The 16,175-nt window shown below is 38.3% G+C and overlaps 1 protein-coding gene across 2 annotated transcripts in view; it reads left to right on the top strand.

The window, feature by feature from the left end:
- Positions 1-16,175, top strand: part of BMPR2 (bone morphogenetic protein receptor type 2) — a 263,627-nt gene that overhangs the window by 185,578 nt on the left and 61,874 nt on the right. Inside the window, exons 4-6 of one of the 2 annotated variants that reach the window (XM_089670476.1) lie at positions 3,478-3,588; positions 8,204-8,292; positions 12,263-12,493. In XM_089670476.1, the coding sequence (XP_089526602.1) occupies positions 3,478-3,588; positions 8,204-8,292; positions 12,263-12,493 (431 nt within the window). Of the gene's footprint in view, positions 1-3,477; positions 3,589-8,200; positions 8,293-12,262; positions 12,494-16,175 lie in introns of both variants that reach the window. The other variant, XM_089670466.1, reaches the window with a different exon arrangement.

Genomic DNA, 16,175 nt, shown 5'->3' with positions numbered 1-16,175 from the left:
TTGAACAAACGTTACACTGCCACACTCTCAGAGCCTGCTGGGATTCTATCACCAGGTGAAAATGAAGGGAAAAAAACTAATGCAAGTGCCATATTTAAGGATTGTTAAGCCATAATGTATGAAATGTTGCTTTTGGGTTTAGATATAGTATACTTTAAGGTGACCTTAGATATGGGGGAAGGAGGATGGTCAGTTGTCCAATCACCTGAAAGCATACTTATCAGCTGGGCTTATCAATAATTTGTTACATTTTCACAGATTGTGACATCATAGACTGCTTCGCCAATTTTTCCATTTTGTAATCTCCATGTTCAACAACAGGAAAGAGCTCAGGCATGTTCAGGTCCTAGTCCAAACCCACCTGAGCTATCCCACCAGGAAGCTGTCACAGTACAAAGCTAATCAGGCATCCCCCACCGTGCACATGCCTGTATACACTCCCCTTGTATATGTATGGCTGTGGGTTATAGAGTGACAGCTTTCTGGTGGGATAACTCAGGTGGGTTTGGACTGTGATCTGAACACACTTGAGCTCATTCCTATTCAACAATAATTGACTACATATTGTTTATAGGCATATAGATTTCAAAGCCATTGTTTTGTATCACTTAGGATATGTCATTCAAACATGCAATTTCAGATGCCAGCACAGTGCTGTAATCTTTCTTCAGCTAGCCATCAGATAACTCAAATGTCCTCATTAAGCAATTTCCTTCCTAATTGTTTCCTTTGTGTTATTATTTGGGATTTCTGGAATGGGGAAAAGCCAAACAGTCTGGAGCCAAGAGCACTTGGCTGTTTTTGCTACAATGTGTATGTACCTCTTGCAACACGATTGTCTCCCCATCTTATCACCCCTGCTTGCTTTTTTCCTTCCAGGACCAAATGTGTCAGTCTCAAGGATTGTTTTTTTAATTGCAGATAATTGTGAAATATTACTCTAGATTGGAATGGCTGAGTCTTTAGAAAAAAAAAATGAAAAGAATATAGTGCAAGTGTAGACAACCTTGGCACTCCAGTTGTTATGAAACTAACAGTCTCATGAAGCATTGCAAGACTCTGCCAACCACGGGCATGACTCTTAGAGGCAGGGGCATGATGGGATTTGTAGTTTCATCACAGCTGGAGACCTGAGATTGCCAACACCAGTTATAATGTAGCTACACAGATATAAGTTGCATATTCAATACCTCTTATAATTTATAATGAATTTTGCCAACTGTGATGTGAAATAGATATTTGTTTATTATGGGTTTCTTATTAAAGGAAATATATAATGGTTTTGCATATATTTACTTTCTTTGTTACGTATGGTGAAAGGCTTGCAAATAACAATTCAAAAATACATTTTCTTTTTAGTTAGGTAAATGTTTTACTTAAGTAAATGTGAAATATTGCACACAAATATAATGTAGTCTTTTATCCAGGTAAAAATCAAGACAAGAGGCATTACATTTAATGAAAATTGTCCCTTGTGCTGCTATCAGCTGTCATAGTGGAAATCCTAAGTCCTCTGGCCCCCTTTATTACCCCACAGTAATGAACCTGTGACTGAAACTCATTGAGAGTGCCAACTACGCCTGCCCTTTCTACATCCTTCTCCATTCATAGCTTCTGTGCCCGCCCTTTCCACCCTCGCCTTCATTTATTGGGTATTGGAGGGGCAGAGGACTTCAGATTTCCTCTATGACAGCTGGCACCAGCACAAGGAACACTTCACAGAAAATGTAAACAATGGCCCTTGCTAATTTAATACCTAAACTTAAGCTTTAACACCCTGTTGTTTACAAAGCTCTGTGACTTAAGTTCAAATTTGCCCACACAAGTGAATGAGTTAGAGGAGTTAGGTGGGGTACATGCTATGAGAAAATTGGAAGAAAAATTCCATACGAGGACTGATCGTTCGATTTTTGTATAGTGTGTACACAACTGTTGACATCCTATTCAGATTTTCCAAATGAAAATTTCTGAAGGGACAAACTCCAAAATGTTTCTTGTGCGTACACAGAGCTAATGATTTTCGTTTAATGTGCACTGTTTTTGTACAAGAAAAAATTAGATACGTAAGACTGCGCATGATCAGAAACAATAAACAATCTATGCTATGTTTCCATGTGAAACAAAAAAAAGCCTTTGGCATTCAAGAATTTTCATACAATTAGTACCATCTTCGGGTTTGGCTTGCTGTGAAACATCGAGGAAAACTGGACGATCGTTCACCCAATTTTTTTATAGTGTGTACCAAGGTTTACTCATCACTTATTAGATGACTCTGTGCAAGGTTTCAGTCAAACAGAGTGATCCTGATGGCAAGCAGCTGTGCTCTCTATTTAGATAACTGTTATCAGACTGGTAATGGAGTGTTCATTAATGTTAGCAAGCCTGTAGATGTCTATGTGACTTCCTTGCACTTGCACAGTACTGTACCCTGCAGGCTCAGGGAAAGCATAGTAGACAGAACTATCGGTCTGTTGACTGTCACCACAAACACGGTGCTGGGGGGGACTTTGAAAATGTGGTCTATAATTTCAGTTACACTTTACAATTTTGAATTCAGAGCTGATGAGTGACAGAGGGGTGGAGGACTTTAAAAAATGCAGAATGACAGCAGGGAATTACAGAAAATCAACATCTCATTCCCCTGGAGTGCTGACAGCTGTCAAAATGCTAAATTCACCTTTTCTACAAGCCAAAGAACCGCTGTACACTACATATTGTGGTACATACACAAAGTATTTAGTTTTGCTCATTTTTGCAATACAGTCAATATTACCATTTTATAAATTAAACTTACTTGCAGTCTTTCCAAAACTGAGCTCTTAGTATTCCCTCCAGCCTGTGCCCCCTCCCCTGACTTCTCCATCAAGATCAATAACACAATCATCAGTCCCTCCCCTCATGCCAGGGTCCCCAAAATACTGGAAAGTACATGGAAAGGGAACTGTTTGATGATTACAAACTAGCAAGCACCCATGCAAAACACATTGTAATTCACATTTATAAAAATAAGATAAGTAATCAAAGTATGCAAAAAAGTGGCCTGAAATCCTAGTTTACACGATTATACATTTTTTATCTATCTACACGTAGTGTTAATTATATCTGAAAGGGAAATTTAGATATCCATAATATCCTGCTTGTATGGTTCATTTCAAAGTGCTGCTTTGGGAAACATATGTTTTACTATTTATTTTCAAGAGAAACCAAGAAAATAAAATTGTATGTATCCTAATTTGCTTCCAAATTGAAGTCCTATCTGTACACAAAAGAAATGTACAATATCTTAGCATAGACTATAAATGCTAAAAGGTATCATGTGTGTAACCGAGACATTGCCAAAACATAATATTGCCTAAACGATGCTATGGGGCTCAGGAGAACTTAGGGAGAAAATGTCAGGGGACGCAAGTGGTTAAATAGGGTTTGGAAATATATGTTTTAATGTAGCGCAGGATAACAGTTTGTTTTTTCTTTCAGGTCCTACAGGTTGGATGCACCGTGAAATGACCATAATAATCGCCCTGGCTTCTGTGTCTGTTGTAGCTGTGCTTATTGTTTTTTTCTTCTTTGGATATAGGATATTTGGAGGTATGTGATACTTTGATATATACTATTGTATAACATATTTCATTTATCCTCAAAGTTTTTGTTCGTCATCAGATTAAATTAATTGTTATTGTGTTTTGTGTTTGCCCTCTGCTACAGAGAAGGATTAGTTCTAGTAGGCATGATCAGAAAATTGTAAGAAAAATACCACTTTCTAAGTGATTGTACGATAATCTGATCGTTAATACACAGCTTTCATCCGAAATTATTCGAAGGGACAAGTACGGAAATATTTCTTGTACGATACCAGATTACAATTATTTTTTAATCAATACAATTTTCATACGAAAATACAATGCAAATACTTAACAATACATTACATCACTTTTGAATTTTTATTCTGTTATACAAGAATTTTCGTAACTTAGTAACACTTCACTTTCCATATGAGAGTAGCATGCAAAAAAAAAACAGATGATCATTTGTCCGATATTCTCATTGTGTGTATGGGGCTTTAGGGTCATTAGACTTGAAAAGGTTTAAGGCCCACCTTATGTTTGAACATAATGTAGTCAAGAAGGAGAGATGTATGGTATGAAAAAGACCTTCTTTCTTGTTAGCCAGTGTCAGGTGGTAGAAACGGCAATCAGGTAAATTTAAAAGGCTGCTTGGTTGGTAGCCATATAGTGGTTATAAAAAGTCTACACCTCACTGTTAAAATGTCAGGTTTCTGTGATGTAAAAAAATTAGACGAAGATAAATCACTTCAGAACTTTTTTCACCTTTACTGTGACCTATAAACTGTACAACTCAATTGAAAAACAAACTGAAATGTTTTAAGGGAGGGGAAGTAAACATAAATAACTAAAATAATGTGGTTGCATAAGTGTTTACACCCTCTGGGGATGTAGCTGTGCAATCACATTCAAAATCATGTTAAATAGGAGTCAGTACACACCTGCCATCATTTAAAGAACCTCTGATTAACCCCAAATAAAGTTCAACTGTTCTAGTAGGTCTTTTCTGATATTCTCTTAGTCGCATTCTACAGCAAAAGCCATGGTCCGCAGAGAGCTTCCAAAGCATCAGAGGGATCTCATTGTTAAAAGGTATCAGTCAGGAGAAGGGTACAAAAGAATTTCCAAGGCATTAGATATACCATGGGACACAGTGAAGACCATCATCATCAAGTGGAGAAAATATGGCACAACAGTGACATTACCAAGAACTGGACGTCCCTTCAAAATTGATGAAAAGACAAGAAGAAAACTGGTCTGGGAGGCTGCCAAGAGATCTACAGCAACATTAAAGGAGCTGCAGGAATATTTGGCAAGTATTGGCTGTGTGGTACATGTGACAACAATCTCCCGTATTCTACATATGTCTGGGCTATGGTGTATAGTGGCACGAAGAAAAACATCCAAGCCTGGCCTAATTTTGCAAAAATACATCTGAAGTCTCCCAAAAGCATGTGGGAAAATGTGTTATGGTCTGATGAAACCAAGGTTAAACCTTTTGGCCATAATTCCAAAAGATATGTTTGGTGCAAAAACAACACTGCACATCACCAAAAAAACACCATACCCACAGTGAAGCATAGTGGTGGCAGCATCATGCTTTGGGGCTGTTTTTCTTCAGCTGGAACTGGGGCCTTAGTCAAGGTAGAGGAAATTATGAACAGTTCAAAATACCAGTCAATATTGGCACAAGATCTTCAGGCTTCTGCTAGAAAGTTGAACATGAAGAAAAACTTAATCTTTCAGCATGACAACGACTCAAAGCATACATCCAAATCAACAAAGGAATGGCTTCACCAGAAGAAGATTAAAGTTTTGGAATGCCCCAGGCAGAGCCCAGACCTGAATCCAATCGAAAATCTGTGGGGTGATCTGAAGAGGACTGTGCACAGGAGATGCGCTTGCAATCTGGCAGATTTGGAGTTTAAGGGTGTGCACACTTATGCAACCATATTGTTTTAGTTTGTTTTTTTTTTACTTCCCTACAACTATAAGATTTCAGTTTGTTGTTCAATTGACTTGTACAGTTTATAGGTTACAGCAAAGGTCGAAAAAGTTCTGAAATTATTTATCGTTGTCTCATTTTTTTACATCACAGAAACCTGACATTTTAACAGGGTTGTGTAGACTTTTTAAATCCACTGTAGGTCCTCTTTTGCCATAACATTTGTTATTTTTAGGAATGAGAGCCAAGGAGAGCTTAAACAATCTCATGGCTGTAAATAATGATAATTATGGCTGATGACAAATACATTATCGCTTAACTGAGCCTGTTTTTCTGCACATGATGCTGGGATAAGTCCACAACAATTTGTGCTTTCTATACAGCTAGCAGTCACGTCAGGTACCAATCTACTCGTGGACAGGACCCCACTTTGCCTTTAGAACATCTTGATGCCAGAGCCATTACTATCTTTATAACAGTTAAAAGATTAGGGCAGGGCTTAGTGCTGGGAGAAGTTGGCCTTTAATCTAAATTAGGCAGAAACTGAGGCACCCATAGCCTCCGTCTAGGATCCAAGAAGACTCCATATAGACAGAGGGATTGATTTGAATACTAGGAAGGGTGTTTGCAGTCGACAGACTGTGCCTGCCCTTTAGCAAAGTTTTTTATCTTACAAAGTTTTTATACCAGGTCAGGTTCACTTTAAAGCAGACGTGCATGCTCCCCATTCTTTTCGCCCTCCTATCTCTCTTCTCTGACATAATCCTATATGTTTAAATTACTGTTCTTGGAAAAACTTTTTTTGAGGAACACACCCCAGTATTCCCTGGTTTCTTGCCTAGGTAAGAATGATGTATTTGTTGCCCACAGCCTCCTGGGATGTATGACTTGGGTATCCCAGGAGGCTGTATGCAACAAATACAATATTCTTGCCTAGACAGGAAGCCAGGGAGTACTGGGGTGTTCCCCAAAAAAGTTATTTTAAGAAAAGTAATTAAAAATATTGGATTAGGTCAGAGAAACTAAGAAATCCTTTTTTTTTCAAAAAGGTTTGGTATTTTTTAATTTATAGTGCAAAAAATAAAACACCCAGTGGTGATTAACCATTTGATGCCCGGCCTATGGCCAAATGGCGTCCGCAAAAATGCATTACCTTTCCGGCCATATGGCAGCGGCGCGATCTGTCACCGGCCGTGTACCTCGGATACGGCCGATGACAGATCTGAGTACCGGCCCCCGTTGCCGGTACCATGTGACCTGCTGTGACCAATCACAGCAGGTCACATGACAGTTGTATACAATGGATGGCTTCATTCATGTCATCCATTGTATACTAGTGTCTAGCTGTGAATGGTCACAGCTAATCACATGCACATGTCATGTGATTAGCTGTGGCCAAATCACAGCTAAGCACAAAAAAAAAAAAACCCTTAATGAATCGATGTCATTCAGGTAAATGCTTGCTTATAGCAAAGTAATTCTTTGCTATAAGCAAATTGTGTAAACAAAAAAAATACTGATCACTTCCCTAAAGTAGTACAATGTTACTATGGTAACATTGTACTACCTTGGACATAGTGAAATATGAAAAGAAATCTTAAAAAAAAAAGAAAACAAATGTAATAAAACATTTAAAAAAAATATATATATATTTTTTTTTTCACACTGTCACCAGTCAGTGTCCCTGATCACCACCATGCCAGTTATATGATGACGCTGTACTGCACTGGTGACAGTATGTAAAAAAAAAATAGTGAAAATAATTTTTTTTATTTTTTCATTTTCCGAAAAATTATGACAAAAAAATACAACTTCAAAAAACTCACCATGCCTCTTATGAAGTACGTCGGACTATATACTTTGCAAAAAGTGGTCATTTGGGGGATATCTGTACTATTCTGAAATTCTTGGATCTTAAGAAATTAGATTGGCTGTCAGTACTTCAGGATTGATCAATATTCAGATCTATACCATAGTTTGTGAACTCTATAACTTTCCTACAAACTAAAAAATACATCCTAATTTGGGTTATTTTCACCAAAGACGTGTAGTAGAATACATCTCGGCCTAAATTTATGAAGAACAATTATTTATTTGCAAACTTTTATAACAGAAACAAAGAAAAACGTGTTTTTTTCAAAATTTTTGGTCTTTTTTTGTTAATTTAGCAAAAAATAAAAACTCCAGCGATGATTAAATACCACCAAAAGAAAGCTCTAGTTGTGTGAAGAAAATGATAAAATTTTAGTTTGGGCACAATGTTGTATGACCACGTAATTGTCATTCAAAGTGTGAGAGCGCTGAAACCTAAAAAATGGCCTGGGCAGGAAGGTGTAAAATTGCCCGGTATTGAATTGGTTAAAAACCACCCAAAGAAAGCTCAATTTGTGTGAAAAAAAATGATAACAATTTCAAATGGGTACAGTGTTGCATGACCATACAATTGTCATTCAAAGTGTGACAGAACTGAAAGCTGAAAATGTGCTTGGGTAGTAAGGGGGTAAAAGTGCCCGGTAGGCAAGTGTTAATGTGTGGTCAGACAAAAAAAATAACCTTCCCCCCATATCTACACTTCTTGCTATCTACAACCAGGTTTTCCTATTGGCATCATCACAATGCATAGGCAAATGCAAAGTAGCAAATATTAAGCAAAATATGCTAGGAGCCTCATTTGTGTGCATTTCTTTTTTAGAAGATCGGAAGCAAGGTCTGCATAGTATGAATATGATGGAAGCTGCAACATCAGAACCATCTTTAGATTTGGATAACCTTAAGTTATTAGAGGTAAAACATTACTTTTTTGCAATTTAACTTCAAATATCTGTAATGTTGAAATCAGGGTAAGCACAGAGTAATAATCTATTCAGTGATTGAATTCCATTAAAGTATAACTAAAGACAAAACTTTTTGTTTAGTTTTGGATATCGTAGAGATGGTTTAGAACATCTGTCAGTATGTATTGCTGTCTGTGCCCCATTTAGGGAGATTCACCTTCTTTATTTGTCTTGTTTACCATTATCATCCAAAGCTAAATTAAAGAAAATCCCAAAGTGCAAATATGTAAGTAAATATAAACTGCCTAATACCTTTTCTCATCAGCAGTTAGAGCAGTCTTGTGACTTCTATTAGTGTCCAGCTGAGCACATGTTAAAGCTTGTAGCAGGTGTTTGAATTTTGCTCTGTGAGGATGCAGGACCCCTGAGCTCTGTCTAGATAGTGTTGATTGGCTCTATGCTGATCACATGCACTCTCCCAAGAAAAAAACCCTCTCTAGCACTACACACCAAACTGAGCATGTGCAGAGTGACTCCACACAATATGTCTTATCAGGAGATAAGGGGGGACACTGGAAGAAGGGGAGGATCAGAGAAGACAGGATCAAACAGTGTTTTTACAAAATGCAGATGATTAACTCCTTAGGTTCCACAGTGAGTATAACAAGCATGCTTTACTGCATATACAGACTGATTTTACTTTTGGAGGTGTAGTAACACTTTAATTTGCAGATATTTTCTGTCACTTCCTGTCTGGCTATGGCACATGAACTGAAGGCAAATCTCCCCAGTGGGACACAGATGGCAAAAAACAAACTAACAGGGGTTATAGCCCTCCCTTACTCTATCCAAAATGAAAAAAAAAAAAAAAACATTTTCCCATAGTTCTACTTTAATGTTATAGACAGATGGCAGATCTATGTTAGTAAAACTAGAGAGAAGTTATCTCATTGTATGTGTAATGTAATGATGTCATTACATTGCAGCCCTGATTTATAGAGGACTTATAGAAATATTAGTCAGGCTTGATGCAAATTATGATATCTTCTATCAGATTGTGTGTAGCACAAATAGCTAATTCTTGAAATACCAATTTGCATAGAAACAGCTGATCGTTCTTTCAGCTGTTAGGCCAAATAAGCTTTTTTTCATCCTCTCCACTCTTTCTACTTACAGTGGTTATCTGCTAATAGCATGTTGCCTTTGAGTGTATATGTGTCCAAAACGACTGTTTTCCTAAATCATGTTATGTGTCATAGAGAGGAAGGAACTAAGAGAAAGTTGTGGTTTACTGCTAAAGCTGATGGGATGTTAAAGTAACTCAACACCATTAAATAGTATTAGTATTCAAATGGAAGTAGTACCAAATAATAACATATTTATAGAAACAATGTTCTCACTTTTAGTTTGTTGAATGTGGAATTACACAGACAAATTGCATACTTGAAATGTATTTCCACCTTGTTTGTGGGTGTTAAACAAATGCCTGCAATGCTGCACTTACTGAAGTGAGTGGCTTCTTTGATGTCCTCTGCATCCTTGCTTTGGAATTGGTGCTTCTTCTTGCTGGTTGTTCTGGGGACTGTTCTGTGCATGGACTACAGTAGTACAGCAAGCCTCAAACTACACCACTCAGAATTCCTCTTGGCAAACCAGAGAAAGCTTATAAATGCACTTTCTCGGAGGAGACCTAGCTGTGCATGAAGATTCTGCCTGCAGAAATGCCCTGGGGCCATGATGAGGATTGGGTGGGTATGCGTAGGTAGGCAACCTTAATGTGTAAGCTTCTGGTGGCCATCAAGTGTATTAATAATACTCCCATCAGTGCTTGCTTAGAAAATGTAATAACACTGTCACAACTGTATCCAATTGTTGCTTTTTTTACAGTGTATCTATACTCCTCCACTGCAAAGAATACCCTGACTAGCTGCCACTTCTGAAGGCATAAATAACTCAGATGATACAAGTTGTTGTTACTGTAAAATAGATCCATTCACACTACATTACGCCAGCCAGCTGCACACCCGCAAATACAAACTGCAAAGAAATGATAAGTTCCACAGATGGAGTACTGATTCCATCCTGTCACAGGGACGTGACTCATAAAGATGGGGAAAGCCCATCTCGCTAATATATGTGCAGCATTTTTTCATCGTTTTTCCACCCAGTTTGGAGGTAATTATGGCATAATGTCACTGCTGCTGTGGCCGTTACTAAAAAAGTGTCCCTGGCTCCTCATTAGGGTAGGGTCTACTTCCTATGGTGGGATTTTTAAAAATCCATCCATTGCAATCCCCAGAGGAAAAACTTAAGAAAACTGAAGAACCTTACAGGTTATTGACAACCTTGGTCAGCAAAACTTAGCAAGATATATACCATTCCCAGACTACCGTTGTCTCACTTTGAGACAAAGATCGAGTACGGGATGTGTACTCTATAATAACCTCAGCAATTATATACTCCATAAAAAGCCATACCTTATTTAATCTTGCAGCTGCATGGCTTGGCCACTCTTCTAGACACAAAGAATGTAGACAAGGATCTGCTATAGACTTCTTCACAGTTTGCTGGGGCATACACCAAGGGGGGGTTGTTCTAAGTTACATAGTTAAATAATTAGTCTGGGTGAAAAAAGACACAAGTCCATCTAGTTCAATCATTATAAGGGGAGAAAAATAAAACAACTTACACAGTACTGTATACACAATCCTATACCCACAGCTGATCCAGTGGAAAGGAAGGCAACCGCCCCCCCCCCCCCCAATAAATCATGATCCAGTTTGCTCCTGCAGGGGAAAAAAAAACTCCTTCAGAATCCCCCAATAGGCAATCGGATATCCCTTTTTTCAACTTTACCTATAAATATTAGTCATTTTGGAAGTTCCCTTTCATAATCCCTGCACATGATGATGGACTGACTGTCTAATGAGATGTTTGTAGAAATAGAGCACAGGCAATGAGCAAGCAACAAAGCTGAAAGTATGTGCTAGCAGGCAGAAATAGGTATGGTGTGCTGTAAAGAATATTACTGCTGAGGTCAGGGAATGTATTTGGCCATTAATAATATAAAGTGACCTTATTCCAGTTTATGTACCATAGACAACTGATATGTTGCTGTACCATAGAAAGCTGATTAAGACCCCATTCACACTTGTGCAACTCGGCATGCAACTTTGGGCATCAAAGTCTCATGACAAGCCGTACCCCATGTTTTCCAATGATAACCATTTATATATGTGCAACTTAAAGTTGCAGCAACTTCAAAGTAGTTCATGCACCACTTTGGTCCGACTTTCATGCAACTTGAAGGCATAGACTTCAATGTTAACTCTCACAAGTTGCATGAAAGTCATATCTGAATGTTTTACATGCAAAAGTGTCAAAACAGTGGATTCGACTTTGTAGAGGGACAAGGCACATCCAAGTCGCACTCATCCAAAGTTGTGTCAAAGATGAGTCAAAGATGCATCCAAATTGCATCAAAGCTGCACTCCAAAGTCACACAACTTTTGAGTCATACAAGTGTGAACGGAGCCTTAAAAAGTTTAGAAAAGGAGCAGTGCTGGGTCCCATTGGGCCATGGGACACATTGGTGATTTTTGGTACAGATGACAATGCGTAAAGTGAAGCAGACAGCCAGTAGGATGTTATAGAATACAAGGCTGGCACAGACAGGGCACTGAGTAGATTACCAAATTATAGAACAGAGGCAAGGTAGTAAAATTATGCCTAGAAACACTTTGAAGATGCAATGAGGTTCTTTACACAGCTGTGGATGGAGGTAAAAACTTAAGTTGACACCCAACAAAGGGTTTAGCTAGTACACAAGCGAGAGGATGTATAGTGTGTGCATCTTGGGTTATGAAAAGGAAAAGTCATTCTTCTGATGTCTTCATGACCTTATTCGTATACCTGTGTTACCCAGTATACTGTCATTTATACTGTACTTGTGAACTTATGTTTGATTTTTTTTTCTTTAGCTTATTGGTCGTGGTCGTTATGGGTCAGTGTACAAAGGATCCTTAGATGAACGTCCAGTGGCTGTGAAAGTTTTTTCATTCAACAATCGACAGAATTTTATCAATGAAAGGAGTATATACCGCACTCCTTTGTTGGAGCATGATAACATTGCCCATTTTATTGTGGCTGATGAGAGGGTGACTTCAGATGGACGTCTGGAATACCTGCTAGTAATGGAGTACTATGCAAATGTGAGTATTACTGTAGTTTATTAGTGTTTCCTATTCAAATCATTTTTATTCGCAATATTTAGCCTTTATTCAACTAATAGAATAATGTTTTTTTATTACAGTGTGCATGTGTTGTAGTACAAAATGTACATAACTAAAGTAGTAAACATTCAACAATGATTAAAGCACAGCTAAACCCCAAAAATTAATATTGCAGCTTACCAGTCTTCATGTGGTGACTGCATTGGATTTCACTTTTCATGTTAAGAACATTTTCAGCAAGTACAAAAAATACCTGTTGATCTTGTTACTTCCCATGAGCTTAAAACAAAGCACAAACAACCTTTTCTTTTTTTGTGTGAACTACTAGTCCTATTAATCCATCATGTAATACAATGAACAAAGCAGACATGTTTAAAGGGATGGGACGTGTGTTACTTGCAGGATCATTAGTCAAAATAAAGGAAAAGAGCTTGTGAAAAAGAAAACCATTGCAGCCAACATAGCCAAGAACTGGTAAGCTGCAATTTATTACATTGTTTTGGGGTTTAGATATGTTTTCATATTCATTGGGTCTGGTGTTAAAATGGTTGCCTGGCAATAATAAAAGCAACCATTCATTACCAAACATTCATGAGTGATGTGACAAATGAAGTTATTGATAGTGTTTATACAGTAGTGCAGTATATAGGTGTATAAATCAGTCCATAATCTACCCAAAATTGATTTTTACATTTTGATTGCATAAAGTAACTTCCTCTATAGTTTACATTACAGGATGAAGGCGTTAAACTCTATAATGGGGGACAAGAAATTTGACAGGGATATTTTATACCTAAAGTCTCAAGGAGATAGAGAAAAAAATCAATGGTTGTTTCAAGCAATATCAATATACAACTAAAATATCAGTTTTGTGTTTATTTAGAGCAGGGGTCTCCAAACTTTCTAGACAAAGGGCGAGTTTATTGTCCTTCAGACTTTAGGGGGACCAGACTGTGTCCTTTGAGAGTAGAAAAGGTCCCGATGTTAGTAGAGCAAAAACAATGCCTCATCTTTGGTGTCAGTGGGAGGAATTGTGCCCCATCAGCGGTGTCATTGGGCCCCATTGTTGTTGTCATTGGGAGAAATTGTGCCCTATCGTTGGTGTCATTGGGAGGAATTGTGCCTCATCATTATTGTCAGTGGGGGGAATTATGCACTGTAGTGGACAACAAAAACAGAGCGCTCCAGCTCTCCACTACAGTTTGTATCAAGCTTCCCCAGCTTTGTATTGGAGTTGCACAGCCTTTGATCGGTCTGGGATGAACTTCCATACACCCTTATACTATTGATCCATCAGCCCTCTGCTGATCTGGGTCCCTGAGTGCAAGAGGTGTTGTATCTGTGTTATGCCCCATTGTTGGTACCAGTGGATGAAATAGTGCCCCAAAGACCAGATAAAAGCAAGCAAAGGGCCACATCTGGTCCTGGGGCTGCAGTTTGGAGACCACTGATTTAGATTTTGAAAAATGACAACAAGATCTCTGTTACGGTTACAATCTGCTATGTCAGCTGCAAAGATTTCCATCAAAAGGGAACTCAGTCTACAGATGTATCTACTTGTAAACTAACCATTTGGTGTCTGGTTTAAATAAAACTTGTACGAAGTGGGTCATACTGTATATGGATCATAATTAGGCTGAATTGTGATCTATGTATGGGTAGGTTTTACAGAAGACAACCTACTGATCATCTTTTGTACAACCACCCTGATGGATTTTCACCACTTGGATCAGTGTATTCTGAATAAAATGGGCGGCACAGTGGCTTAGTGGTTAGCACTTCCGCCTGGCAGTACTAGGATTGTTGGTTTGAATCCCAACCACGGCACCACCTGCCTGGAGTTTGCATGTTCTCCCTGTGCCTGCATGGGTTTCCTCCGGGTTCTCCTGTTTCCTCCCACACTCCAAAGACATGCAGGTAGGTTAATTGGATCCTGTCTAAATTGGCCCTAGTATGTGCTTGTATGAATGTGAGTTAGTGACCTTAGATTGTACACCCCTTGAGGGTTAGGGACTGATGTGAATGTACAATATATATGTAAAGCGCTGCGTAAATTGACGGCGCTATATAAGTACCTGAAATAACTAATAAATAAATACTCTGATGTAAAATACAATAGCTGAGTGGAGAGGATTGATTCCCTTATCAAGTGTGTGGATGGGGGAACTGAATCAGTTTTTTTTTCCAGCCAAAAATGACTTATCTATAGGCTGCCTGAGAAATATATGTTAGTTGCTCTTGTTGACCACCTAATATAAATGCTAATTACCTGCAGTAGCTGTCTCTGACTCAAATACTTTCAGTTACTGACCTGGAACATATATACAGGCAAACTGAATTAACAGAACATGGTGAAAATATTTTATTATTTACATACACAACCTAGGTGTTTTTGTGATCAACTAAATATACAGTATAACAATGCAAAAATACTTTTTAAATCAATCAGAAGTTTGTAAATCACAACCCTTGACTGATACTTTTGTGACAGCCAAGTAAGTCTCTGTTGGTTCCTGTTTACACAAATACAGCACACTAGTCTACATTACAGAGATGTTTGGATAGACTGTGGATTGATAAGAGGGTGGGGAAGAAGGGGGGGCAAGTTACTAGACCATTTGGCATGCGGTCTGTTTGTGTACTGGTGCCAGTTTGCTGCTGAATATGCTTCAGTTCATGAAAACACACAAAGAACAGTTCCTTCAATCAACTTGTTTATGTTCATTTTCACTGCAAGCAGGCAAAAAGATAAGTCAGTTAGACAAAATTAAAAATTACATACAACCTTTGTGGCATAAACAAAACAGTTGGGCTTTAAGTGAACCTGTTGTGAAGGGGCTTACGCACAAATATGAATATTCAACCTTTAACTTTTCTTACCTTACCAAGCCTGATACTTCAGCTTTGGTGTTCTGCGGAAAAGGCATGAACGGATGAAATATCAGTCTACAATAGTTAGTGCAGTCTTTATAATTCTGTCATTTGACCCTTTCAAACACTTTTAGGAGCTTGTAGACATTGTGTAAGGTCAGGCTGTTGACAGGTCAGCAACTGTAAAGCAGGGTATACACAGATTTTATTCAGCCAGCGGGTCAAACAAAAAAAGCTGACAAATCCCCACATCAACAAATGATGTATGATGTGGGGATCTCTCTTGCTGAGCTATTGTATTCTGACAGCAGGGACTCCCCCTTGCCAGAATACACTGATCAACACTTGCAGCCATTGGCTGCAAATGCTGATCAAATTATTATTATTATATTATTATACAGTATTTATAAAGCGCCAATAGTTCACTCAGCGCTGTACATTACAAAGGGGGACAGAACATGTGACAGAACAATACCAATACAATGCAAAACATGAGGGGATTGAGGGCCCTGCTCTTTCGAGCTTACAATCTAATCTACAATGCTGGTTTTCCAGCATGGCCGTTGGACAGAAGTCAGTCATTAGACTGGCCTCTGTTGAACAGATAAGAACTGTTCGACTTTTGGTGTGTACCCAGCTTAAGACTTTCTGACCTCTGAAATAAGCTGAAGAATCAGGTTCACAAAAAGTAAAGCTAAATAAGTTGGCAAAATGATTTCTTGAATCAGCTTCTGGGCTTCCAAAATTTCTTCAGTTAGCTATAGATGGGAATGTAAACACTTTTGCATTG

The sequence above is a fragment of the Staurois parvus genome, unplaced genomic scaffold, assembly GCF_062004578.1.
Source record: "Staurois parvus isolate SC_StPar_1 unplaced genomic scaffold, SC_StPar_1.0 ptg000011l, whole genome shotgun sequence".
In the NCBI taxonomy this organism is placed as follows: Eukaryota; Metazoa; Chordata; class Amphibia; order Anura; family Ranidae; genus Staurois; species Staurois parvus.
This window is presented reverse-complemented; position numbering and strand designations above follow the sequence as displayed.